The following is a 27,235-nucleotide window of genomic DNA, read 5'->3' on the forward strand; positions in this document are numbered from 1 at the left end:
GTGTGATTCTGTGTCAAGATAAAAAATAAACTGTGACTGAGATGGGGAGGTAATATGATGGAGAATGGAATTTCAAAGGGGAAAGTGTGTGTGGGGGGAGGGAATTACCATGGGATATTTTTTTATAATCACGGAAAATGCTAATAAAAATAAAAATAAATAAACTGACAGGGGCTGAGGATATAGTTCAGGTTTGGGGTGCTTGTCTAGCATGTGAAATGCCCTGAGGTCTATTCCTAGCACTGAAAACAAAAGCCTATCTTTATCAATAATCCCACATTGCCCAGGCATGGTGGCACTGTAGTTCCAGCTATTGGAAAGGCTGAGGCTAAGAGATTGCTTGATCTCATGAGTTTGAGATGAAGCTGTGCCACACAGTAAGACCTCATTTATAACAACAATGACCAAGTATAGAGACTGAGTCTTTTCTAATGATCCCTGATTGGGCTAGGCTTTTTTCTTGCTGTTCCTGTGGAACATCCTTAATCCATGCCTGGCCAACTTTGTCCTGTGAACCTGAGTACCTAAACTCCTCAGCCTGAATTAAGGGGGCCCAGAAATCCATATAGTTCCCAGGTTTCCTTCCAGGACAGCAGTGACCACTCTGTTCACTCAGGTAAACGCAGGCCCAGGACTGAGTGTCTCACCAGGTGGGAGCAGTAGGCCATGAACCATGCATATATCACTACCCCAGCATGCCGGGGCTGGGCAGGGTGGGACTTAGAAAACGCGTTTGAAATGAGTGAGCAAAAGAAAGTATAGGGAGTGATGATGGTCACTAATGTAGTGCTGACACAGACAACATGGCTGTTAATACTAATTCATGATGGGATGGGGGAACAACCTTGACTCCCCAGGGCATCTGATGTGACTGAGATCCACTGTCCTGGCTCAGCTGTCAAGCAGTGAGGATTCGTGGTTGGTGGTGCTGGGCTGCTGTTGGGCCACTCAGTGGAGGTGTGATCCCTGGCACATGTACCAAGACCATGTAAGACTCCAAAGACTCAGGGGTTACCGGAGGGCACTGGTATTGCAGCCCCTCACAGTCAGAGAAGCCCATGACACATTGGCACAGGAGGTGGGGACCTACCATCAGGTGCTTCTCCTCAAACTTGGACACCTTGAGTTTGCCCTGTTCCTGGTTCTCTCTGATGGCCTCCTGCACGCATTCATTGAAGGTGTTCACCTCCAGCTGCCGCTTTTCCTGCTGCTTCAGGCCATATGTGAAAATGTTCAGGCAGATGATGACAAATTTGTCCTTATAGGTGAGTGGATGTTAAGGAAGCTTGAGGCTGCAACAGGAACAGGCCGTTAAGGCTGTGACAAAGGGGTTGGCAACTTCTGGCAGAATTCAGACTGGGTTAAACACTGTGTGTGTGGGGGACTCCAACCATTTGGAAGAAGGAGAAACTGAGGGTCCACAGAGCTAAGGTCAGGAGTCTTGGGGCTCCAGCAGGTGAAGCCCACAAGGCCTGGAAAATCCTGTGGGGATGTGCGAGGGAGACCAAATGATCCTCTTGAAGTCCCACAGCCACACAGTGCTCCAGCTGAGGGGTCTGGAGGAGGGGAGCGGTGGCAAGGCCAGGTAGGAGGCCCCCTCACTGACTTGTTGCTTACTGATTGCTACCACTCTACCTCACTGTCTTCAGAAAGTCTGGGTTCTGGGAGAATATTCAGTGAGACAGCAGATTCATAATGGCCACCAGCTGCAACAACAGACCTTAAGGAGATTCCCAAAACTGGCTGTGGTGGTTTGATTCAGGTATGCCCCATAAACTTAGGTGTTCTGAATGCTAGGTTCCAAACTGATGGAAAATTGGGAATTAACGCCTCTAGGAGGTGGTGTGTTGTTGGGGGCGGGGTTGTAGGTGTTATAGCCAGCTCCCCCTTGCCAGTGTTTGGCACAATCTCCTTTTGCTATGGTCTACCTTATGTGAGCCAGGGGGTGACGTCCACCCTCTGCTCATGTCATTGTTCCCTCCCTTCTCCCCTCACCTCCACCATTGTGGAGTTTCCCCTCGAGCCTGTAAGCCAAAATACACTTTTTTTTTCCCCACAAGCTGTTCTTGGTTGGATGATTTCTACCAGCAATGCAAACCTGACTGCAACACTGGCCAAAGGAGCCAGGAGGGCCATGAAGGGAGGCTCTCCCACAAGAGCTGCCCATAGCAGGAGCTATCACGGGGACAGCCACACCAAGCCCAGTCAAACTGCCAGTGAAAACAGTAACTAGACCAGCAGTGCCCCTCTGCCACCGCTGGCACCGCAAATGTGTCCACCACAGCCGTGCTTCTCTCCCAGGAGGTCCTGGCCTTTTCTGTGTTCTACATGGAGGTCCCACATTGTGACTTTTGTCTTTCCATTTTATCCCCAAATGTTAGTTTCCTTTATTGGAGGTTCATCTCTGTATTTTCCTGGATGCCAACACCAGTGACAGTGACCCCACAGATTCATTTGGGACCATCTCAACTGAGAGCTCTCGGCTCTAGGCATCTCACCCTACCTTCCTTTTTCCACTAAAGCCCATAGTTTGGTGACCATGACCACTGCCATGATGACAACTGGCCTACTGAGGGACAAATGTAGGCTCAGATGTCCCACAGATGAGCATTCAAATCCTTTCTTTGTGTGTGAGGGTGTGTGCACATGCATGCGTGTGTGTGGTGTGCATGTACGTGTATGCATGTATATGTGGTGTATGCATGTGCATAGAGGCAAGAGTTTGACATTATGAGTCTTACTCGATTTCTCTCAATCTTGTTCTTTTTTTTTTTTTTTAATTTTTATTTGAGACAGAAAGGGGAGAAAGACAGAGAGAGAACGGGTGCACCAAGGCTTCTAGCCACTGCAAATGAACTTAAGATACAGGAGCCACCTTGTGCATCTGGCTTTCATGGGACCTGGAGAATTGAACCTGGGTCCTTAGACTTTGCAGGCAAGTGCCTAAACCACTAAGCCATCTCTCTAGCCTTCTCTACCTTATTCTTTTTTTTCTACCTTATTCTTGATGCAGGGTCTCTGGCTGAACCTACAGCTCATTAGAGTGAGCCTGGCTATCCAGTGAACCTCAGGAATTCTGTCTCTGCTTTTCCAGCACTAGGATTACAGGCTTGTAACACCAAGCTCTGGCATTTTACATGGGTTCTGAAGATCCAAACTCAGGTCCCCGTGCTTGCAGGACTGGAATGGCTTCGTGGGTACGCTGTAGCCAGGGGTGGGGTTTATCTCCCAGGGTCTCACACAAGGGATGTGGAAACCAAGGTCCAGAGCAGAAAGAACTTGCCCAAAGCAGGCTGATGACCCAGGGGCAATGGTAACCCACAAAGGATATACCTCCAGGAGCTCACCAACGCCGGGCAGGCAGGACAATTTGCTGCCTTCTGCGTCCTCAGCATACAGGCTATCAAACAGGTAGGAGCCATCCAGGTGCTCAATGAATGCCATCTGCAGGTGGAAACACACCCAGGCATGATGACATTGGGCATGGGCCCTGCAAGGGGTGGGGGGGACCCAGGGCTCCTTGGAGGGGACAATGCACCTGCACTGCAGCCCACTTTCCCAGGAAGGCAGGAAAGATGTGTGGAAGGGCGGAGGATACGGACTGTTTCCAGAAAGGGACCTGCAGCTCTGTTTAGCTGCAGCGAGGGCTGGGGGCTAACAGAAGGGAAGCCAGCAGGGTGCAGGCCGATCTGCTACTGCAGTACATGGCGAACCACCCAAGCGTCTTAAGAAGAGAAGCCATTGGGACAGACTGTTTTTAGCATATCTCTTTGGACCTGAGTATTGGGGAATGGGGACTGGGCCCCGAGAATCGACTCTGGGGAAGGAGGCGAGGACAAGCAAGGCAGGAACACAGAATACCTTACATGTTTTGGGAGTTTGGGATCTGTGCAGACCTCCATTAAATGTGATCATAGCACTCACAGGCACCTTTGAGGCCCACAGTGGACCACCTTCTGGCTTGTACCTTGTGTTCCACTAGCTTCTCCCGCTGGGCCTGCTCTGCCTCCTGGCGGGCCTGCATCTGGGCCTCCCGGTGCTTCAGTTCGTCAATGCTGTACTGGTGCTTTATCTTCGCCATCTCCTTCTGGCCAGGAACAAAGAATGGCAGTGTTACCAGAGGATATCTGGTCCTTCGGGCCACAGTGACCTTTACCATTCTAGGTGTGATGGTCAAGTTTTGTGTCAACTTGATCTGTTTAGGAATCCACGGACATAACCCATAAGTGGGTCTCTGAGGTTGCTTCCAGGGAGGATTGACTAAAGGAGGAATCCTTCCCCCAGAGTGAGCCCTTTCCTCAGAGTGGGTGGCCCTTGGGGGCGGGGGTTTATCTAAGGAAGCTCAGGGAACCTGGCTGCTCCCTGCTTGCTGCTTTCCAGTGTGCACTGAAGACCAGCGTGGACTGAACAGCAGCAGCTCTCCAGGAAGCTTCCAGGCCTTCAGTGCCGGATTGGGACTGCTGAGGCATCCAGCTTTGTGGACTAAGCAACTACTAGGTTCTTTGACTCTCAGGCTTGTAAACTGCTATTGTTGGACTGCCTTAAACTAATCCAATAAATTCCCTCTTAATACAATTAATTCTGTCAGTTCTGTTCCTCTAGAGAATCCTGACTAATACACTGAGCCTTTCTAAGCATGGGCCAATTTATTGGAGGGTCTTTTAAAAATATTTTATATTTATTTATTTATCTGAGAGAGACAAAGAGGCAGAGAGAGAGAGAGAGAGAGAAAGGGGATGGGGGGGGGGGAGAATCGGCATGCTAGGGCCTCCAGCCACTACAAACAAATGCCAGATGCACGCGCAACCTTGAGCAACTGACTTACGTGGGTCCTGGGGAATCGAACCTGGGTCCTTTGGTTTTGCAGGCAAACACCTTAGCTGCCCATGATCTTTTTCTCATATTTATCTCGATGATTATAGGCAGGCTTTTGAGTTACAGAGGAAACCTTTGTTTGCTCACAGTACAATGGGGATAACTAGGCCACAAGTGCTACCTACACGTGTGGAAGAGGAAATGATGGAAATTTCTAAAGATTCCAGAGACCATGCTTGGTACTGCACATGTTAAACACATGCTGTGTGTTTTAGATTTTTGTTTTTAGTGTTTGGGGATGTAACTTAGGAACTCACACATACTAGGCAAGGGCTACATCTCTGAACCACACTTTAAGCCCTTGTCCTATGTTTCTTATAATGGGTAAAACACACCCAAATGTGTGTTTGGCCTATTTTAAACCTTGGGGCCCATGTTGTTTTTCAAATTATTGTCTAAATTCTAGCTTCTTAAACTGTGAGTTGCTGTCCCATAACGGCTCATGTTAACTGAACTTGGAGATCATAAAAATTTGGTCATAGTAAGAGGCTTCTTAATATACAATGATCAAAAATTAATTCAGCCCAGTATGGTGATGTAAGCCTTTAATCCCAGCATTCAGTAGGCTGAGGGAGGCAGATTGCTGAGAGTTTGAGGCCAACCTGATACATAGTAAATTCCAGGTCAGTCTGGGCTAGAGCAAGACTCTACCTTGAAAAATAAAAAGAGGCCTGGTGAGATGGCTAAGTGGTTAAGGCACTTGCCTATGAAGCCCAAGGTCCCAGGTTCGATTCTCCAGGTCCCACGTAAGCCAGATGCACAAGGTGGTGCATGGATCTGGAGTTTGTTTGCAGTGGCTAGAGGCCCTGGCATACCCATTCTCTCTCTCTTTCCCTCTCTCTGTCTCTAATAAATAATAATAAAAGTATTTTTTAAAAAGGAAAAAGTTAATTTTTGTGGTGACACATGCCTTTAATCCCAGCATTCAGAAAGCTGAGGTAGGAGGATCACTGTGAGTTTGAGACTTGTCTGGGCTGGAATGAGACCCTATCTCAAATAAGAAAACAGCACAAAATTAATTCAAAGTCAAATACATAATGAATGTAAAATGGTTATGGTAGCACTCACCCATGTGGTATTACACAACTCCATTATCACCTTGTTCTGAACAGATAACAAGGTACTTTGCACTCCGCAAGCTGTCAGGCTACGGAATGTCATCTAATGTAATGTCGATACCTTGGCTCAGATTTGAGATTATTATATATTATGAATTGCATTCATACAAAGTTTTCTGCTCTTATAAAAAAATAATGGAGCTGGGTGTGGTGGCACACGCCTTTAATCCCAGCACTTGGGAGGCAGAGGTGGGAGGATCGCTGTGAGTTTGAGGCCATCCTGAGAATACACAGTGAATTCCAGGTCAGCCTGAGCTACAGTGAGACCCTGCCTCGATAAACCAAAACACAAACAAACAAAATAACATAATGGGAACCATGTACGGTGATGCACACCTTTAGTCCCAGTGCTTGGGAGGCTGAGGTAGGAGGATCACTGTGAGTTCAAGGCCACCCTGAGACTACATAGTGAATTCCAGAGCAGCCTGGGCTAGAGTGAAACTGAAAAAAAAAAAAAAAAAAGAAACATAATGGTTTAATTATGAAAAAAAACCCTTTAATATTTTCTAAAAATCATTCTTTGGCATCTAAGTATAAAATAAACATGTTGTTTTAAAATATATATTTTTATTTACTTATTTGAGAGGGAGAGAGAGAATGGACGCTTCAGGGCATCCAGCTACTGCAAATGAACCCCAGATGAATGGGCCTCCTTGTGCATCTGGCTTACGTGGGTACTGGAGAGTCGAATCAGGATCCTTTGGCTTTGCAAGCAAATGCCTTAACTGCTAAGCCATCTCTCCAGTCCAAGCATGTCTTTTAAAATATATGCTTATTTATTTGCAAGGAGAGAGAGAGAATGGGCATGTCAGGACCTCTTGCTATTGCAAATGAATTCTAGATACATGTGCTACTTTGTGCATCTGGCTTTATGTAGGTCCTGGGAAATTGAACCTAGGCCAGTAGGATTTCTAAGAAAAGGCTTTAAATTGCTGATCCATCTCTCCAGCCCTAGTGTATCTTTTGATTGTGTTGTGTTAAAATGTTGGTTTCGTTTTAAAACTCCCATTTTAGAGCTGGAGAGATGGCTCAGTGGCTAAGGCGATTGCCTGCAAAACCTAACAACCAGAGTTCAATTCTCTAGTAGCTATGTAAAGCCAGATGCACAAAAGGGGTGCATGCATCTGGAATGTGTTTGCAGCTCCTAGGGGTCCTGGCACACCCAATCTGTCTGTCTGTCTGCTTCCAAATAAATAAATAAAAATAGTTTAAAAATAAAAACACCTATTTTAGTTGCTGATAGTTTCATTAAAAATTGTTAAATGGGGCTGGAGAGATGGCTTAGCAGTTAAAGCATTTGCCTGCAAAGTCAAAGGATCCCAGTTCCATTCTCCAGGACCCATGTAAGCCAGATGCACATGCGGATACATATATTTGGAGTTTGTTTGCAGTGGCTGGAGGCCCTGGCATGCCCATTCTCTCTCTCTCTGTCTCTTTCTCTCTCAAATAAATTTAAAAAAATTCTTTTAATTGCTAAGTGAGGGTTGGAGAGGTGGATTAGCAGTTAAGGCATTTTCCTGCAAGGCCTAGGGACCCAGGTTGTATTTCCCAGCACCCACGTAAGCCAGATGCACAAGGTGGCACATGTGTCTGGAGTTTATTTGCAGTGGCTTCAGGTCCTGGTGTGTCCATTCTCTCTCTCTCTCTCTTAAATATATAAATAAACATATATATAAAATATTTTAAAAACTTGTTAAATGAATTCTTGCTTGGGATTAGGACAGAGTTTCTAAAAGTTTATGAAATAGTCCTAAAAATGCTGCCATTTTCTTTTAATTCTACCATTTTTTACCATGTTGCAAAGCAGTGGTCTCAGGAATGAAGATTATAAATTCAAGATGTCAATTAACTCGGATACATGTTGAAGATGTTCTATGGCCTACAGTATCAAATATTCAGTCAGTTATTTAACTTCTTATGTAAAAGTAAGCAACCATATCTATCTCACTAATATGTCAATTGTCTTTCTTCTTTAATACGGTGTAAATTTTTTTTTTTTTTTTTTTGTTTTTCGAGGTAGGGTCTCACTCTGGTCCAGGCTAACCTGGAATTAACTCTGTCATCTCAGGGTGGCCTTGAACTCATGGCAATCCTCCTACCTCTGCCTCCCGAGTGCTGAGATTAAAGGCATGCGCCACCACGCCCGGCTCTAAGGTGTAAAATTTTGTGTACACCAAACAATTGTTTCAAACGAATTTTTTTAATCAATTTATCTTTTCTATCTTTTTTTTTTTTTTTTTTTTTGAGATAGGCTCTCACTTTAGCCTAGGCTAATCTGGAAGTCACTATGTAATCTCTTGAACTCATGGTGGTCCTTCTACCTCTGCCTCCCAAGTGCTAGGATTAAAGGGGTATTCCACCATGCCTGGTGAAATCAATTTCTTTTTAAAATTATTTTTATGTATTTATTTGAGAAAGACGAGAGAGAGAGAGAGAGAAACAGAGAGAGAGAATGAGAATGAGAATGTATATGTTGGGTATGCCCTGACCTCTTGTCATTGCAAATGAACTCCAGATGTATGTGCCACTTAGTGTGTCTGGCTTTATTGTGGGTACTGGGAAATTGAAACCAGGTTAGTTGATTTTGTAAGCAAGTGTCCTTAACTTCTAAGCCATCTCCCCAACCCTAAAACAAATTTATTTATGATTTATTATCAGTAAATGTTTGGTTTATATACTTACATGCCTAGGGTCATTTAAAAATTTCTCTGGTGAAAAGAGGTCACAAGTGAAGAAAGTTTTAGAAACCCTATTCTAAATGAAAAAAATAAGACTTGAGTGTTTTGGTTTTTTTTTTTTTTTTTGATGACTTCACTCTAAAGATGAGGCTGGCCTGGAATTTTGTATTTAGCCCAGTACTTGGGAGGCTAAGGTAGGAGGATTGCTGAGTTGGAGGCCAGCCTGGGCCACAGAGTGATTTCCAGGTCAGCCTGGGATATAGTAAGATCCTGCTTCAAAAACAAAAAAAGAAAAAGGGAATCTTAGAATTAAAAATTTTAGCTAAGTGTGGTGACCCATACCTTTAATCCTAGTACTCAAAGGCTGAGGTAGGAAGGATAACCGTGAGTTCAAGGTCAGCCTGGGCTACAGAGTGAGTTCTAGGTCAGCCTGGGTAAGACCTGCTTAAAAAAAAAACCAACAATCTCAGATCCAGGCAAGGCGCTACAGACATACAATCCTAAAGAACTGGAGGTAAGAGGATCAAGAGCTGCTACACAGCACACTCAAGGCTAGCCTGGGATGTATGAGGCCCTGGTCTCGAACAAAACCCCCAAACAACCCTCCCAACAACAAAAGAATTCACAATCTCAGATTCTTATCCTGCTATAGACAAGAAAAATCCCGCAGTCAGCGTGGGTGAGGGAGCAGCTCACTGATGCCCGTAACCTGTGAGCAGCAAGGAGGACTGGGCACTTGGAAGGCAGCTTGCCTAGCTGGCACTGGCTCTGCTCCATGTACAGGCTGTAGAGGGTCAGGCTGAAGGCTGGGGCCGGCCCTCAGTCTGCCTTTCCTGGGTATCCATTGAATCCCACAATGTCCCACACACAGGTTCTTCTTTCCTAGCAAAGGTACCATCTTCTCATGAGGAGTGGGTGGCTCCACAGTCTTTGCAGTCCCCAGGTACTTGACTCCAAACGCCACTCACTGGGCCAGGTTCTACTGCAGAGAGTGAGAGGCTACAGAAAGGGATTCTCATTTGTGTCAGGAGAGCAGGCACAGGGGCAGGCAATGGACAGAGGAGAGACAGTCTCTGCTGCTGGCCTGGGGCCAACTTCTTGTGTGCTTTGGGCAAGCTGTTTCACTGTGTGCCAGCTTCAGCATGAAGAAAGATGGGAGGGGCTGGAGAAATGGCTTAGCAAAGGACTCATGTAAAGGAAGATGCACAAGGTGGAACATACATTTGGAGTTCATTTGCAGTTGGCTAGAGGCCCTGGCATGGCCATTTTCTTGCTCTCTGTCTGCCTTCTTCCTCTTCTCTCACTCTCTCAATAAATAAATAATTTAAAAAAGCCAATATATATATATATTTTGTTTATTTATTTATTTGAGAGTGACAGACAGAGAGAGAAAGAGGCAGAAAGAGAGAGAGAATGGGTGCGCCAGGGCTTCCAGCCACTGCAAACAAACTCCAGACGCATGCGCCCCCTTGCGCATCTGGCTAACGTGGGTCCTGGGGAACTGAGCCTCGAACTGGGGTCCTTAGGCTTCACAGGCAAGCGTTTAACAGCTAAGCCATCTCTCCAACCCATAAAAAAAGAAACGAAAAATATTTTTAAAAATTAGGGATGGAGAGACGGCTTGGTGGTTAAGGTTCTTGCCTGCAAAGCCTAAGGACCCAGGTTCAATTCCCTAGTACCCATGTATGCAGGATGCACAAGGTGGTGCATGCATTTGGATTTCATTTGCAGGGGCAAGAGGTGGTGTGTACATTCTCTCTATCTGCCTCTTCCTCTCTCTCTTCTTTCCCTCTCTCTCTCTCAAATAAATATTTAAAAAAATAAAAAAATATAAAAAATAAACAACTTTTGGGCTGGAGAGATGGCTTAGTAGTTAAGGCACTTGCCTGTGAAGCCTAAGGACCCAGGTTTGATTCCCCAGTACCCATGTAAGCCAGATGCACAAGGTGGTGTGTGCATCTGAAGTTTCTTTGCGGTGGCTAGAGGTCCTGGTACGCCATTCTCTCTCAATCTCTCTGTCTTCCTGCATTTCTCTCTCAAATGAAATACTTGAACAAAAGAAAGAAAGAAAGAGAGAGAGAGAGAGGGAGGGAGGGAGGAAGGTGGGGCTAAGAGCAGGATTTCCACCGCTTGTGGTGACAAGAGTTAGGGAAATGCCATGGAAATGCTCCACAGCAGTAAGCTAACAGGGCTCCTGTGCTCACACAGGTAAGCCTGGCTCTGCCACAAGCTTATGATCCTGGCAATTTAACTGTTTACCACTCTAATGGCCTTCAGCCATTCAAAGTCTTCATCTGGAAAATAAATAATGGCTGCTAGGGGTTATATGCAGAATGGGCCTGGGCCTGCTGCTGGAGTCCTGGACACGGGTGGGGTGAGGGCTGAGCCAGAGATCTATCCACTTTCCTCTAGATGTGGATGGGGAGGCATCCCTTCATGAAATGTGGGCTCCGCAAGACTCTGTCACAGAGCTGTGAACCCAGTGGGGACACTTGCCGCTTGCTCATCAATTCGCCGGAAGTCCAGGTACACGAGGTCAGGAAGGTAGGCATAGATGAACATGTTGTAGTCTTCCGCCTCAGCGACAGGGTTCCCGGAGAGGCTGACTGTCCTCAGGCACGTGAAGCGCCGCAGGTAGATGATCTGGTGGGAGGGAGGGAGTGATGCTGAAGTGACACCATGTGTCTGAAGTCCTGCGCGTTCTCCCAGCCTGCAGCCCTGCCAGGGCACCTTCTACTAGGTAAGTGTGTGTGTGTGTGTGGGGGGGGGGGTGCTTCTGGGCCTCACTTTAGTCCTGAGACCTTCTGTCACTTTTTTTTTGTTTGTTTGTTTTTTGGTTTTTTGAGGTAGGGTCTCACTCTAGCACAGGCTGACCTGGAATTCACTATGGAGTCTCAGGGTGGCCTTGAACTCACAGTGATCCTCCTACCTCTGCCTCCCTAGTACTGGGATTAAAGGTGTGCACCACCACGCCCTAAGTTTTCCTGTTTTTCAAATTTTTATTAACAACTTCCATGATTATAAAAAATATCCCATGGCAATGCCCTCCCTCCCCCCACTTTCCCCTTTGAAACTCCATTCTCCATCATACCCCCTCCCCCTCTCAATCAGTCTCTCTTTTATTCTGATGTCATGATCTTTTCCTCCTCTTATGATAGTCTTGTGTAGGTAGTGTCAGGCGCTGTGAGGTCCTGGATATCCAGGCCATTTTGTGTCTGGAGGAGCACGTTGTAAGGAGTCCTACCCTTCCTTTGTCACTTTTAAGTTTTTTGAAAAATCAGACAAGGGGGACTCAAACCCTGGCTGTTGGACTTTGGACAAGTGATTCAACTTGTGAGCCTTGATGTCCTTCTCTGTAAAACTGGCAGAAGGACATTGTTTGCCACAGATATTGAGACGATCAACGTCAGAACCTATGCACAACAGTGAGCAGATTACTTGATACCAACTCAGTGATGAATGTGGCTGTAACAGCAACTGTAACAGTGGCTACTCAGAATAGAGTGTCTTTTTCCATTGTAAAACAACATGAAAGGCCCAAGTCTCTTACATGAAATGGAACCTAACTGCTAGCTAACCTTTCACTCACTGGACAAGCAGAGTATTTCATTAGTTGCTGTTTATTCTTTTAATTTTCAAAATTATTTATCTATTTATTTGCAAGCACAAAGGAATAGAGAAAAGAGAGACAGACAGATAGAATGGGCATGCTAGGGCCTTTAGTTGCTACAAAGGAACTCCAGAAGCATGCACCACTTTGTGCTCTGGCTTAAGTGGGTCCTGGGGAATCAAACCTGGGTCTTTTGGCTTTGTAGGCAAGTGCCTTAATTGCTAAGCCATCTCTAACAGCCCTAAGTTTTTAAATTTAATTAATTATTTGTTTATTTGAGAAAGTGAGGCAGAGAGAGAAAGAGAGAGAGAGAGAGAGAGAGAGAGAGAGAGAGAGAGAGAGAGAGAGAAAGAAAATGGGCATGCCAGGGCCTCTATCCACTGCAAAGAAACTCCAGATGCATATGCCACCTTGTACATCCAGCTTACATGGGTACTGGGGAATCAAACTTGGTCCTCAGGCTTTGCAGGCAGACCACTTAACTGCTAATCCATCTCTCCAGCTTTGCTGTTTACTCTTACTGTGTACTCCACATGACAGCATTGTTTGACACAGAGGCCCATAATATAGGAAAGCTAGTGTGTTTTTCAATCATTGTTTGTATTTTCAACACACACTATGAAGTATCTAGCAGGTCTCAGCCAAGTACAAGATCTTGGAGACCTAGTGGAACGAGGCCTAACAGTCCTTGACCTCACATTCAACAGGTCGGGGCATGTTCTCAAACATAAATAAAATTAGGGCTGGAGAGATGGTTTAGCGGTTAAGGCGTTTGCCTGCAAAGCCAAAGGATCCCGGTTGGACTCTCTAGGACCCAACTAAGCTAGGTGCACAAGGAGGCGCATGCATCTGGAATTTGTTTACAGTGGCTGGAGGCCCTGGCACACACATTCGCTTTCTCTCTCTCTCTCTGCCTCTTTCTCTCTCTCAAATAAATAAATAAAATATATTTAAAAATAAATAAATAAAGTTAAGGGCTGGAGAGATAGCTTAGTGCCTGCAAAATCAAAGAACTCAGGTTCAATTTTCCAGACCCCACATAAGCCAGATGTACAAGGTGACACATATGTCTGGCGTTCATTTGTAGCAGCTGGAGGCCTTGGCGTGCCTATTTCTTTCTTTCTCTCTCTCTCTCCCTCTTTCTCTCTCTGTCAGATAAATATATAAAAATAAAATATTAAAAAATAAGCAGAGGCACACAGCCAGGCTCAGCGGACATCAGGACTCCGAGATGGCGTCAATCGTACCACTGAAGGACAAGAAACTATGGACGTCAAACTGGGGGAGCTGCCAAGCTGGGTCTTGATGTGGGACTTCACCCCCAGAGGCATCACTGGAGCCTTCCAGAGCCTTCAGGTATTACAACAAGTATATCAACGTGAGGGAAGGGAGCCTTGCTGGGGTTAACATGGTGCTGGCAGGGCACGTGCTGTTTGGCTACTGCCTCTCTAACAAGGAACTCAAACAAGAGCGCCATTGCCAGCACCATTGCAGCGGGGCCAGTGGAAGGCACTCTGCTCCTGAACATGGCTCCTGTCTGAGCTCAGTAATGGTTGAGTCCCTTCATATTCTAAGAACAAACACCCAGTAAAAGGTGGCTGATAAATGTGCTAAAAATAAAAATAAATAAGTAAGATTAGCCGGGTATGGTGGAACACACCTTGAATGCCAGCACTTGGGAGGCTGAGGTAAGAGGATAGTCATGAGTTCAAGGCCACTCTGAGACTACATAGTGAATTCCAGGTCAGCCTGGGCTAGAGTGACAACCTTCCTTGAAAAACCAAACCAAACCAAAAAAGCCTGAAGCAGCCGAGAGCTTGGCATGTCCCATCAATGGTGCAAAGGCTAACTGCAGAGTGACAAGGAAGGGTCTTGGGGGAAGGATCTGAGATGAATTGGGAGATAAGGTCAGAGCCTGGTTCCTGGAAGAGGATACAAGCAGGAGTTAAAATTGACAATGGAAGCTAGAGTCTTCCTAAGTGTTTATGGAAGAATCTGGCTTAATTCCTAGAAAGATCTCAGCTTCTCCTTTTCACCTTTTAGATTCACAAAGAGAAAAGTTTGGTAACAAAACGTGTTGTACGATGTACACGCCAGTGCAATAGTGGCACCAAGCCATGGTAGGTAACCAATAGCTTTCCAATTGGCTAAGAGATCTGCTCTGTGTAAAGGAACCCATATCTGGAATTGGGAACCAGATCAGAATCCTATGGGGAGAAAGATTATGTTCTCCAGTGTCATGCTCTCACTAGGCTTTGGCTAAAAGAGAGGTTACTTACATCAAATTCTCCCTAGATTAATGCTTATCCCATTTAAATTATGATGGCTTCACTCTCTGTTGGAGAATCTGTTTTTCTTAAGAAGGCAGTGAGACCTGAGGAGATAAACTACCCCTGTGCACTTCAGCCACGCCACAGCTGAATCCACAGAGAATGAATTGGGGAGACGAGCAAAAGTGCTGCTTCCATGCTGAACCTGATAATCAGCACCAGGGTGTAGGAGACAGATCCAGAGGACACTCAACACCCACCAAAGCAGAGATCCAGAGGCTCCTAAGAGCTCATCACTGAAGTAGACTTAAAGCTCACCCACCATGGCTCAGGGAACTTTGTGGAAGAGGAAGTGGAAAGATTGTAAGAGCCACAGGTTGAGACATCATGCCCAGAGGCATTCCCTCTCCCCACAAAATAACTGACTACTGGGCTGGTGCCTGCGAAGCTTAAGGACCCTGGATTGATTCCCCAGGACTCACATAAAAGTCCTTTGTCTTACAACCCACAAAGAATTGGCAGATGGAAACAAAGTAAAAGGGCAAAGCTTTATTCTTAGAAAGTAAAGCAGGAAGCTCCCTAGCTGGGAGGGAGGCTGAATGGGTAACCTATATAGTGACTGGGAAAAGGGCATATAAACTATCAGGTTATGGTGGATTAAAATGATTACTTTGTTTGAGTGTGCATGGGGGTTGTATACTTGGAGAGAGAAATTGGGCATCAAGTCAGGGTGGAGCTGATTGGCTATTTTGAATATATATGGGGATTCTTGGTTTAAAAAAAAAGTACGAGCTTAAGAGATGGCTTAGTGGTTAAGGCATTTGTCTGTGAAGCCAAAGGATCCAGGTTCAATTCCCTAGGACCCACGTAAGCCAGATGTACAAGGGGCACATGCATCTGGAGTTTGTTTGCAGTGGCTAGAGGCCCTGGTGTGCCCATTCTCTCTGTGTCTGTCTCTCTTCTCTCTCTGCTTGCAAATAAATAAAAAAAAAATTAATTAAAAAAAAAGTTCAAGGGCACATGGCACAAGGGCCTAGTAGTCAAGCAACATCTTGGTGAGTCAGGACTTTTTGGAATTCAGTCCCTGGACTCTGTTCTTTGTGGACTTGTCATTAGTGGTATTCTTTTTGGGCCTGTAAGCCTGACTAATTACCTACAGAATGCTGACTAACTATGTGCAAATGGGAACTAACTTACTCCTAACTCCTATTAGTTTCTTTTCTCAAGAAAGCAGTTAGGTAAAAGCCCATCACCATTAAAAACACGTGCCCTCTTGGAGTTTACCTTACAGATGGACTGGCATGGGTACACAGTAACCCAGTCTGAGGACATCCCTGCTCACAGATGCACGAGACAGCTTGCATGGCACAGCAATGGCGGGTAACAACCTTGATGGTCACCTAGGGGACTGGAGCAGGGTGAGGGAGCAGTCCTGCACAGGGACCTTCGCTGACTCAAGAGGACAACTGAAAGCAAGTGTTTGGGGGATAGCTGAACAGCTGCGACAATCTCACACCCTTTTTTTTTTTTTTACTGATTTTTCAAGGTAGGGTTTCACTCTGGCCCAGGCTGACCTGGAATTCACTATGTAGTCTCAGGGTAGCCTAGAACTCATGGCAATCCTCTTACCTCTGCCTCCCGAGTACTGAGATTAAAGGCATGTGCCACCACACCCAGCCCAATCTCACACACACTTTACCATAAGATGCCTGGAGAGATGCGCAAACAATTTAGAAGGAACTCAATGTTAGGAAGGGGAAGAAAGACTGAGGCTAGCAGTGAGAGTGGCCCTTCTCCTCTGTGTCTTGAGTTCAGCTTATATGTATTAAAAAACATTTTTTAATTTATCTATTTATGAGAAAGAGAGAATGGGCATGCCAGGGCTTCTAGCCAACTGCAAATGAACTCCAGATGCATGTGCTACCATGTACATCTGGCTTACATTGGTTCTGGGGAATCAAACCTGGGTCGTTAGGCTTAGCAGGTAAACACCTTAATCACTAAGCCATCTCTCTAGCCCCAGCTTATATGCACTTTTTAAAATTTATGTCTTTCTGTTTTGAGACAAGGTCTCTGTAGCCCAGGCTGTCCTGAAGTCACTATATAGACCAGGCTGATTGACTCATGGCAATCCACCCTCCTCGCCAGTGCTAGGAGCCACCATGTGTAGAGTACATGTCTGTTCTTTTTTTTTTTTTTTAATGCAATAAGCAGGTACTAAACTAAACCTAGTAAAGAAATAAATGAGGCTGGAGAGATGGCTTAGCGGTTAAGGTGCTTGCCTGCAAAGCCTAGAAATCATGTTTGAATCTCCAGGTCCCATGTAGCCAGATGCACAGTGATGCACACGCACAATGTCACACATGTGCACAAGGGAGGCACATGCATCTGGAGTTTGTTCATAGTGACTGAAGACCCTGGCATGCACATTCTCTCTCTTCTCTGTCTCTTTCTTCCTCTCTCAAGATAAATCATTAAAAAAGAATTTTAAAAAAGTAAATAACAATAGAACATGGTGTTAGATGTCAGTTAAAGAGGGCAGAGAAAAACTGAAGGCCAAGATGCTTGGGTTCAAAGTTAATGTTTGAGAGGAGTGAGTCAGCCCTCTGTGGGTTAAGATACAAAGAGAACCATTGCCCATTTAGGTGAATAGGATCCCTAAGTAGGAAGTCAGGCCTGGGAACATCTGCCCAGATAGATCTCCCTACAAAGTTCTCCCCCCTGGACCTTCTGTCTCCTCTTTCTCTGGGGACAGGTTATAGATGTGTCTCGGATATTCATCAAGAGCCCATATGCAGCACCCTGCAGGAAAGAGCAGTGAGGTTTTTTCCTGCTCAGACCCTGCAGGGCAGCGATGGGAGGCCCTGGGCAGGAACGGACTAGGAGCAGGCGTACATGTCCTCCGCCACACAATCTGTATCCTCCTGTGCCCAGACCTGAGCCTTCAGAGGGATAGGGCCTCGGCTCTGTTAAGTTTCAATCATCTCTTTCCTTGCAAGAGACAAGCTGTGTAAATGAACTCATTAAGCCAGGTGAGCTCTCCCAGGGGAAGCAGGCAGGAGCAGCTGGGAATTGCTGCTCTACCACTCCAAGCTGCTCTGTAAAGGCAGTGAGAAAGCCTCCAGAAGAGTGCTTCTCCTCCCCCACGCTGGCCCTAGCAGATGGCTCAGTGAGCCAGGCAAGCAAGGCGTGTGAGTACAACTGACCACGAGGCCCAGGCGCTGAGGAAGCCAAAGCCGAGCAAAGGGGCTGGCTGAGGGTGATGCTTTCTTCCGTCCTGTATCAGGTCAAAGTGCTGAGAAAAAGTGACCACTGAGTACTCAGCTCTAAATGGGACAGCTCTATCACCCTCTCCGGGGCTCAGGGAACATCACGGGAGAAACATCAGAAAGACTGTACAAACCCAAGGATGAGGAGGAGTGCTGGGGAGCACTGACTTCCAGACATCACATATGGTTGCATGCATGAACTCATTACAGCAGGACTCATTGCACAGGATTGGACCCATCAGCATTCCATCATGGATAGTGGAGGGGCTCCTAAACCCTCCCTGAGACTCTAGGCAGTTAGTGGCTTCTGGGGGAGGGGGAGACAGTTTCTTCAGTGGTATAACCACTGATAAGTAACTTACGCTTCTGAGAATAACCCCTCACATTTGCTTCTATAAGCAAACTTAATGAAACCTATTGGGTTAACAAAAACAAAATTTCTCATGTCCAAGCACTGACGGTTCATACTGGAGTCTGGGGGGCATGACAGACCAAGGCGGAAATATCTGCTAAATACTCAGCAGCAAGACTTAGGGTTAGGGAGTGTTAGGTCAGTGGTAGAGCACGGGCCCAGCATGCACAATTCCCCAGGTTCCATTCCCAGCATTGACTATATATAAAAATGAAGGGCTAGGAAGACAGCTCAGTTGCTAAAGTGCTTGCTGTGCAAGGAGAACCACAGTTTGATCCCCAGAACCCATGTAAGACATCCAGGTATGGTGGTGTGCTCTTGTAATCTCAGCACTGGGGTGGGGAAGATAGAGGCCTCCCTGGGACTTGCTGGCCAGCCAGTTTAGCCTACTTAGTGGGTTCCTGGCCAGTGATAGACCCTGTCTCAAAAAAAGTGAACCACGTTCCTGAGGGATGACCCCTGAGGTTGTCGTCTGGCCTCCACTCACATGTGCCCATGCACACATCAACCTGTGTACACACACACACACACACACACACACACACACACACACACATACATTTTTTTGTTTTTGTTTTCTCCAGGTAGGGCTTTGCTCTAAGCCAGGCTGACCTGGAATTCACTATGTGGTCTCAGGGTGGCCTCAAACTCATGGCGAATCTCCTACCTCTGCCTCCCGAGTGCTGGGATTAAAGGCATGCACCACCACGTCCAGCTAACGGTAAGTTTTTAATTTTTTAATTTTTTTAAAGTTATTTATTTATTTATTTGAGAGCGACAGACACAGAGAGAAAGACAGATAGAGGGAGAGAGAGAGACAATGGGTGCGCCAGGGCTTCCAGCCTCTGCAAACGAACTCCATACGCATGCAGCCCCTTGTGCATCTGGCTAACGTGGGACCTGGGGAACTGAGCCTCGAACCGGGGTCCTTAGGCTTCACAGGCAAGTGCTTAACCGCTAAGCCATCTTTCCAGCCCAACAATAAGTTTTTTAAAAGAAAGGATGAAACAGAAGAAAAATAAAAAGATTGGGACTGTTTGGGATTAAACCTAGTCCTGAAAATTCTTAACAGGGCCTTAGGGATTATGAATTTCTGCACGTACCTACTATGTGCAGGTCTTAAAGTAGGCACACAGCACTATTAACTTATCCAGTCCTCACAACAACCCTATGGGTGAGGTCTTTTATTAATCCCATTAATCCATTTTTTTTTGGGGGGGAGTTCGTTGTTTTGGTTTTTCAAGGCATGGTTACATTCTAGCTCAGGCTGACCTGGAATTTACTATGTAATCTCAGGGTGGCCTCAAACTCACAGTGACCCTCCTACCTCTGCCTCCCGAGTGCTGGGATTAAAGGCGTGTGCCACCATGCCTGGTAAATCCTTTTTTTTTTTTAATGTTCAAACAGACACACGAATTCTAAGTAGTAGGCCCCAGTTACAGAGCTGGTAGATGGTAGTGCTGAGATTCAGACACTCAAAGTCTCAACCTTTGTTAGTTACTACTAGACCAAACGGTACCCTGCTGGCCAGCATTAGAGTTTGCTGCCCTACAACAGAGGCCAGGCTGGACAATCAGGTCTTGAACCCTGGAAAGGGAAGTGGGTGAGTTTAGATTTTTCCATCTGTTGCACATGGAAACCCTCCTGGTCTATCTGGCCTCTAGGGTTTAGCCCTGTTGGGCAGATTTAAGTGCTGATAACAACTCAATCAATGCTTGACTGCCCTCCCTTCCCTCCCCCTCCCCTGCTATTCACCTAGACCAACCAAATGGCCAAACAGATCACTGGACTGAGAGTAGGGTCTACAGTGACACAGCAGACTAAAAGGACTTCTGCTGGGGAAGACTTCTTACTCTATGTATCCTGCTAGATATAAACAAGGAAGCCTGTGACCTTGAATATAACCACCAACCAGCAGAAGGAGAAGCAGCCCTGGGGAGATGCTGAGGAATGCAGCGCCTGGAGGCAGACGGAATCTCTGTCCCTAAAGCCCCGTTAAAAAGCTGGAGAGATGGCTCAGCAGCTAAGTAAACACTTTCCGTGTAAGCATGAGGGCCTGAGGGAGACCTGAAACTGCCCTCATTCAAATAGCTGGGATGGCCACACATGCCTGTGACTCCAGTCCAGCAAAGTGGAGCTTGCAAAAAGAAAAAAAACAAAAACAAAACAAAAAAAAACAACCACACACACAGCAAGGTCCAATATCAGTAAGAGACTCTAGCTCAAAATAAGAGTGGTTAGAAGAGAGATGAAGCCAGACACTGGGTATTCTGCTCTGGCTACCACAGGTGAGCCCCCAGCCCCAGGAAAGCACATGGGGTCCTACAGGAGCACACACATGTGCATACACCATACTACCCACCCCCACCATTATACAGGAAAAAAACAACTCCCTTCTCTTCCATGCCATCCATCATGGCATTAAGTGCCCTTGTTAGTAGCAGGTGCTCAGCTGACGTCAGCTGCAGCTCTGACAGACTCTTATTGACAGCACTCCACCTCATCACCTTCTGTCAGCAAGATCTCTGAGGCCCCAGACGCCCGCCCAGCCCTGGGCTAATGACATGATCCCTCTCAAGTCCACCTTACAGGAGCAGATTTCCTTCCTCCACAGAGTCCTGCCTTGGCCACACCAGGGCACAAAGCCTCCATGCTGACACTTCTCTGGGAGCCTAGCACCCAAGATGGCCCCTACCTGCATACACCCTTGACTTCAAGGGTCCCTGGTTCCACAGAGCCACATAAGCCTTGCCTAGGTGCCTCTTCACCCTGAGCTTACTCTGTCTCTCCTCCTAAGAAGCATCTCCCTTCTGCTAGATGGAAGGTTGTCACATCTCTGAAGGAGCTGGAGAGAAGTTACTTCTCATCCCTGACCCACTCCCTGGAGGAATGTGATATGAGCAACAAAAGTCCTCCATCTGTTAAGAACCTATTCAATGGGCTGGAGAGATAGCTCAGTGGTTAAGGCAATTGCCTGTGAAACCCAATGACCCAGGTTCAATTCCCCAGTACCCATGTAAAGTGACATGTGCATCTGGAGTTCTTTTGCAGCAGATGGAGGTCCTGCATTCCCTCTGTCTCTCTTCTATATCTCTCTCTGCTTGCAAATACATACATACATAAATAAAATTAAATAAAATATTAATAAAAGAATCTGGTCAAAAGCTGACAGTACACCTGTAATCCACCAATCAGGAAGCTGACTCTGGAATATTGTAGGTTTTAGGATATAGTGGTTTACATACTGAACCTTGCCTCAGGGGAGAGAGGGAGAGAAAGGATAAAGGAGAGAAAACACAAACCTGCTCCAGCCTGGCCCTGAACCAAGCACTTTTGTTCATCACCTTGTCTGATGCTTGGGAGAGCTTGGGCTGGTAGGTTACTGCCACTCTATTTGCCAAGTGAGGAAATCAAGGCATGGAAAGCCTGTGCCTCACTTGACCTTTTATCTTACCTTACTCAGGCATGCCAAGTGAACTTTGGAGACTACAGTGCTTCTGGGAACTGACTTTGTTGAACAGATATAACTGTAGGTAATAACTTAGTGCCTGGCCCACCCAGTCTGTTCATTTAGACCTCTCTGGTATGCATCTGGGATTGAATTCAGGCCAGTTGATTGTAAGTTGATTGTAGAAAAGAAGTGTTGAAAGGGTACTAAGGAGAGTAGCTCAGATGTTAAGTGCACTTCCTGAGAAAGCATGAGGGCCTGAGAGGGCTGAATGCCAAAGTTCAAATTTCATCATATCCCACCAAAGCAGATGAGCATGGCCATACATGCCTATAACTCCAGTCCTGCAGGAGAGCAGAGGGTTGAGAATTGGTGGTGCTCTGCAAGCTTGAGAATCAGTAAAAAGAGACTCAAAAACAAGACCAGGGCTGGAGAGACAGTTAAGGCACTTGCCTGCGAAGCCTAAGGGCCCATGTCCAACTCCCCAGATCCTATGTAAGCCAGATGCACAAGGTGACGCATATGCATAAGGTCACACATGTGCACAAGGTGGCGCACATGTCTGGAGTTCAATTACAGTGGCTGGAGGCTCTGGTGCACCAATTCTCTCTCTCTTGCTGTTGCTTTCATTCCCACTCTCTCTTGCTCTGGCTTCACTTCTATTTTCTCTCATTAAAAAACAAACAAGACTGGGTAGAAAAGCGATAGAGCAAAAAATATATTGTTCCACTCTGACCACTGCTGGCAAGTGTATGGGTGTGCCGAAAGAGCCATAAACAAGTGCATACACCACATTACACACACACACACACACACACACACACACACACACACACACAATTTTTTTTTTAAAGAAATAGGAGACCGGTCAGTCTCAGGACTGTGGCCAGGTTGGACAGAAGCAGACTTGGGGCTGTCTAGTAAGGTCATTACTCCGTTACCTCTGACACAGCACTAATGGCTGCTACCAGGGTCTCCCAGGGTCTCAGCTACAGCCCTCAACCATGAGCCCATCCTGGGATGTACCAGGAGCAGGCCACCTTCACAATGATGATCTATGGCCACTGCCACACTCCACACACATTTAACTATATAAGCTTTGATCCTGGTTTTTTTTTTTTATTTTTATTTTTTTAAATTTTTAATTTTTTTTTGGTTTTTCGAGGTAGGGTCTCGCTCTGGTCCAGGCTGACCTGGAATTAACTCTGTAGTCTCAGGGTGGCCTTGAACTCATGGCGATCCTCCTACCTCTGCCTCCCGAGTGCTGGGATTAAAGGCGTGTGCCACCACGTCCAGCTCTGTTTTTTTTTTTTAATTTTTTTTTTTTTTTTTTTGAGGTAGAGTCTTGCTCTAGTGCACTGCCACACAGAAAATATCTTTGGCATGTGGGTTGCCCTTGTATCACCCATGGGATTGCTTTATTGCTTTTTGAGGCACTGACTTCCTGTTACCAGTGTCCAGATTATGTGGGTGTGACTGCTAAACCCCAAAGGGAACACATTTTCATCTCTATACTCACTTAGCACAGGACAAACACCCAGCCAGCCAGTGGGTACTCACCTCCATAAAGGTTCACACAAGCATGAGACTGGGCAAGAAAGGGACTGTACCACAGCAGAGTCAGCAAGCTGGTACCCGGTGCTGAGTTTTGTTAGGTTAACTATAGTCTTTCAATATTTTCAAATCCCCTGTGGACTAATTTGGATGTCTAGCTTTTCCAGGTAAAGGGGAGACTAGGATCACAGTTTGTGTGGGCCCCTTACTGCAGACCCTTGCCCTGGCACAGCCTGAGGCCTTGAGGGCATGGGTCCCCAGGCCTGGCACTCACATTCATCATGTTGCTGATCTGGTTGTTGCTCAGCGACAGCACCTGCAACTTTACCAGGGCATCCAGAGAGTCAATCTTGGAGATCCGGTTGTTGGACAAGCTCAGGTCCTCCAGGTTGACCAGGGTGTCCAGCCCTTCAATGGCCTCAATGTTGTTGAAGGACAGATCTAGAAAGGAGAAAGCCACCGAGGGTGTGCTGCCTGGGTTAGGAGAGGGATGGTCATAAAAATCAAACCATCGGGCTGCTGAGAGCTCTTGGCTGTGACACCCAGCTGAGGAACTGACCCAATGTCCCAATAGCCCAGGGCTGCCAGGAGCTGTGGATGAGCTCTCCCCTGTGGCCTCCTCTGTTCATTACCGTCCTAACTGGGGTTTTTCCCTGCTCTGTCAGTTTGGGGATGAAGACACTGCCTAGCACGTCAGAAACAGTTGCACCTTTGGGTCAGGAGCAGAGTTGTGAGGTGTCCCTTCTTTCACACCTGTAGACACGGTAGCAAGACTGCCTCCCATCTACCTAGTGTTTATGGTTACCAAGTGTTTGAGTGTATGGCTTCTAATGACAACTCTGAACGATGGCTTAGAATTTCTCTCTGCTTTGGAAGTACGATTTTTAAAAAAAAATTAATCATATAAGCTTTTTTTTTTTTTTTTTTTTTTTTTGAGGTAGGGTCTTGCTCTAGTTCAGGCTGACCTGGAATTCACTATGTAGCTTCAGAGTGGCCTCAAACTCACAGTGATCCTCTTACTTCTGCCTCCTGAGTTCTGGGATTAAAGGTGTGTACCACCACGCTCGGCAAGTGTTGGTCTTTTTAAAAAAATTATTTTATTTACTTGAGAGAAAGAAAGAGGGACACAGAGAGAAAATGAATGGGCATGCTAGGGCCTTCATCCACTGTAAATGAATTCCAGATGCATGCACCACTTTGTGAATATGGCTTTACATAAGTCCTGGGGAATTGAATCTGGGTCTTTTGGCTTTGCAGGCAAACACCTTAACTGCTAAGCTATCTCTCCAGCTGGGAAGTACATGTTTTGAGTGAGAAGTACAGACAATATGTAAGTCTCTCTCTATGTAAGTGAGGAAACAGGTACCCTTGTGGGCCCGATGGCCGTACTCTGAGAGACAAATGGGTCTGCTGGCTCCTGGTGGTGGGATTACTCAGGACCCACGCTAGTGTGGGCACATTCAGTACATTAGGCTACTTATTGCCTTTGCCTTCCATAGACATAGACGACTCCTAACAGTGTCCATAGGCCCTGGAGCCCTGGATTCAGCTGTACTGGGTGCTGGGATACAGCAAAGGATGCCTGGGGCAGGAGACTTGGCCCTCAGAGTCAGAAAACCCAGATTCAGGGCTGGAGAGCTGGCTTAATGGTTAAGTCGCTTGCCAGTGAAGCCTAAAGACCCAGGTTCCATTCTCCAGATCCCACGTAAGCCACATGCACATAGTGGCACATGCATTTGGTGTTCATTTGCAGTGGCTAGAGGCCCTGGGGTGCCCATTCTCATTCTCTCTCTCCCCCTAATAAATAAAAGAAATAGTAAAGTAAAATAAAAAAAGAAAAAGAAAACCCAGATTCAGTCTATTGCCACCTGTAGCCCATGATTCCGTCAAGCTGGTCAGCCTCTTGGTATCTCAGGGGTTGCATCTGTGAAGCGGACCCTTAATTCTGCCTGTGGGTTTGCCGAGGGCCCCCAATGTCAGCAGAACTATGGCTGAGAGGGGTTTGCAAACAGAGAGGTAGACTGATGATACTCCTTGTTGCCCTGGAAACCAGGAAGCAGCCTGGCAGGATGGAGGTACACACACTTAGGGGTGGTGAGGCAGGAGTGTGATGAGCCCAGCTCTGCTGCTGCCTGGGTGTGCCTCTGTGAGCCTCAGCTCCCTTTTCCCTGGCTGGGATAGTAGCCAACACCTCTTAGGACCACTGTGATGTCTAAGGAAGGCAAAGTGTTAAAGGAGCTGTGGGGCCTTATGGGCTTTCCCTGTGAATGCCTCCCCGTCCCTTGCCATATATGAAAGGCTCCCGAGGGGCCTGTAGTGGTAAGGTCGGCTGGAACTGAGTTTGGAGCCTGCGGTCCCCACTCAGCTTGCTGTGGCCATGGTTTGCTCATCTCTATAATGGGGACGCCAGGTGTGAAGACCATGCAAGGTCACACCCAGCACGTGGCTCTGTGCTCAGTGCACTAGTCATGGTCCTGACAGTGGTCCTCTGCCCATCGGCACATCTTTGTCCTGCCTTGCCCAGGAGAAGTCCAAGGCTTTTACCAGATAGCCATTTCTGGCTCCTGGCAGACACGGCTTCTGCTAATGACGGGCTGGCATGGGGATGGGTCATTGTGATGGCTCTCAGAGGTAATGACCTTGGTAGTGATGGCAGATACAGGGCCACGCCTTACCCAGCCAGAGCAGGTGTGTGAGGTTCTCCAGGCCCTCGATCCTCTCGATAATGTTGTTGTTCAGCTGCAACTTCTTCAGGCTCTCAAACTGCCAGAGGTTGTCTATGCGGAGGATGTCTGAAACAATCGGGGAGTCCAGCTTTGCCTTGGCTCTGAGTGAGGCCTTGTGCCAATGTATTGGGGGACTGAAGTATAACTGCCAGGGCCCCCACTGTCTACCTGCCCTAGAGTCCTTGGAGGCCCTGGAGATGTGGAGTGAGCATTAGAAGCACTTGGACTCAGTATTGGCCCTCAGAGCCATGCAAAACAACCAAAGCGGTCTGTGGAGGGAAGGGGCTAAGCAGGTCGTCTGCGTGGGGCAGAGCTGGGCATGCCAGGGCAGAAGATACTCAATACTGCCTCAGTGGCTGGGCTGACGCTGCAGGAGGCTGTTCTACTCTGGGACACTGGCATCAAGCAGGGTTCAGCCTCTTAATGTGTGATAAACAGAATGAAAACGTGTGTTGGTGGGAGGGTCATTTAACTAGCTCTGCCTTTAGAGGGTCATTTGTTGTTGTTGTTTTCAAGGTAGGGTCTCACTTTAGCCCCTGCTGACCTGGAATTCACTATGTAGTTTCAGGGTGACCTCGAATTCATGAAGATCCTCCTACCTCTGCCTCCTGAGTGCTGGGATTAAAGGCGTGCGCCAACAAGCCCGGCTCTTGGAGGGTCATTTGATAACATGTACTGACATATTCAATGTCTGTGGCCTTTGAGCTGCAATTTTCTTGGAGTCTGTCTCCACATACACCAAAGAAATGCTTACAGACACACAGAGCAGAAGACACAGAGAAGAGGGCAACTCCCTACATGCTAATATTCAGGGCATGGGATAAATCATTCATCACTAGAGAAGCAAGACCCCCAAAATATGGCAGCGTGGGGGACCCTGCAGCACTGAGGACCCCACCTTGGCTGCATATCCTGTCTTTCCCTGGGCATGTCACACAGCCAGTTTGGTCTCTTCTTTGTGTGTGTGTGTGTGTGTGTGTGTGTGTGTGTGTGTGTGTGTTGCCCTTATGGCATCCTATGTACTCTCACCTGCTCAGGCTGGAGAGGAAAGTTGGGTGTCCTAGTCCAATGCTCTTCTGCCCATTCTTTTTTTAAAAAATATTTTATTTATTTATTTATTTGAATGAGAGTCGGCAGAGAGAAAGAGAGAATGGGTGCACCAGGGCCTCCAGCCATTGCAAACAAACTCCAGGCGCATGCACCTCCTTGTGCATCTGGCTTATGTGGGTACTGGGGAATTGAACCAGGGTCCTTAGGCTAATGCCTTAACTGTTA

The 27,235-nt window shown here is 46.7% G+C and overlaps 1 protein-coding gene and 1 pseudogene across 4 annotated transcripts in view; one reads left to right on the forward strand and one right to left on the reverse strand.

Moving 5' to 3' along the window:
* Nucleotides 1-27,235, reverse strand: part of Drc3 (dynein regulatory complex subunit 3) — a 60,442-nt gene that overhangs the window by 13,957 nt on the left and 19,250 nt on the right. Inside the window, exons 4-9 of one of the 4 annotated variants that reach the window (XM_045131338.1) lie at nucleotides 25,910-26,026; nucleotides 23,563-23,675; nucleotides 11,168-11,314; nucleotides 3,968-4,087; nucleotides 3,332-3,444; nucleotides 1,091-1,265 (exon numbers count right to left, since the gene is read on the reverse strand). In XM_045131338.1, coding sequence (XP_044987273.1) covers nucleotides 1,091-1,265; nucleotides 3,332-3,444; nucleotides 3,968-4,087; nucleotides 11,168-11,314; nucleotides 23,563-23,675; nucleotides 25,910-26,026 — 785 coding nt within the window. Of the gene's footprint in view, nucleotides 1-1,090; nucleotides 1,266-3,331; nucleotides 3,445-3,967; nucleotides 4,088-11,167; nucleotides 11,315-23,508; nucleotides 23,676-25,909; nucleotides 26,027-27,235 lie in introns of all 4 variants that reach the window. The other 3 variants (XM_045131337.1, XM_045131336.1, XM_045131339.1) reach the window with 3 other exon arrangements.
* Nucleotides 13,513-17,372, forward strand: LOC105944814 (annotated as a pseudogene).

This window comes from Jaculus jaculus, chromosome 12 (assembly GCF_020740685.1).
Source record: "Jaculus jaculus isolate mJacJac1 chromosome 12, mJacJac1.mat.Y.cur, whole genome shotgun sequence".
In the NCBI taxonomy this organism is placed as follows: domain Eukaryota; kingdom Metazoa; phylum Chordata; class Mammalia; order Rodentia; family Dipodidae; genus Jaculus; species Jaculus jaculus.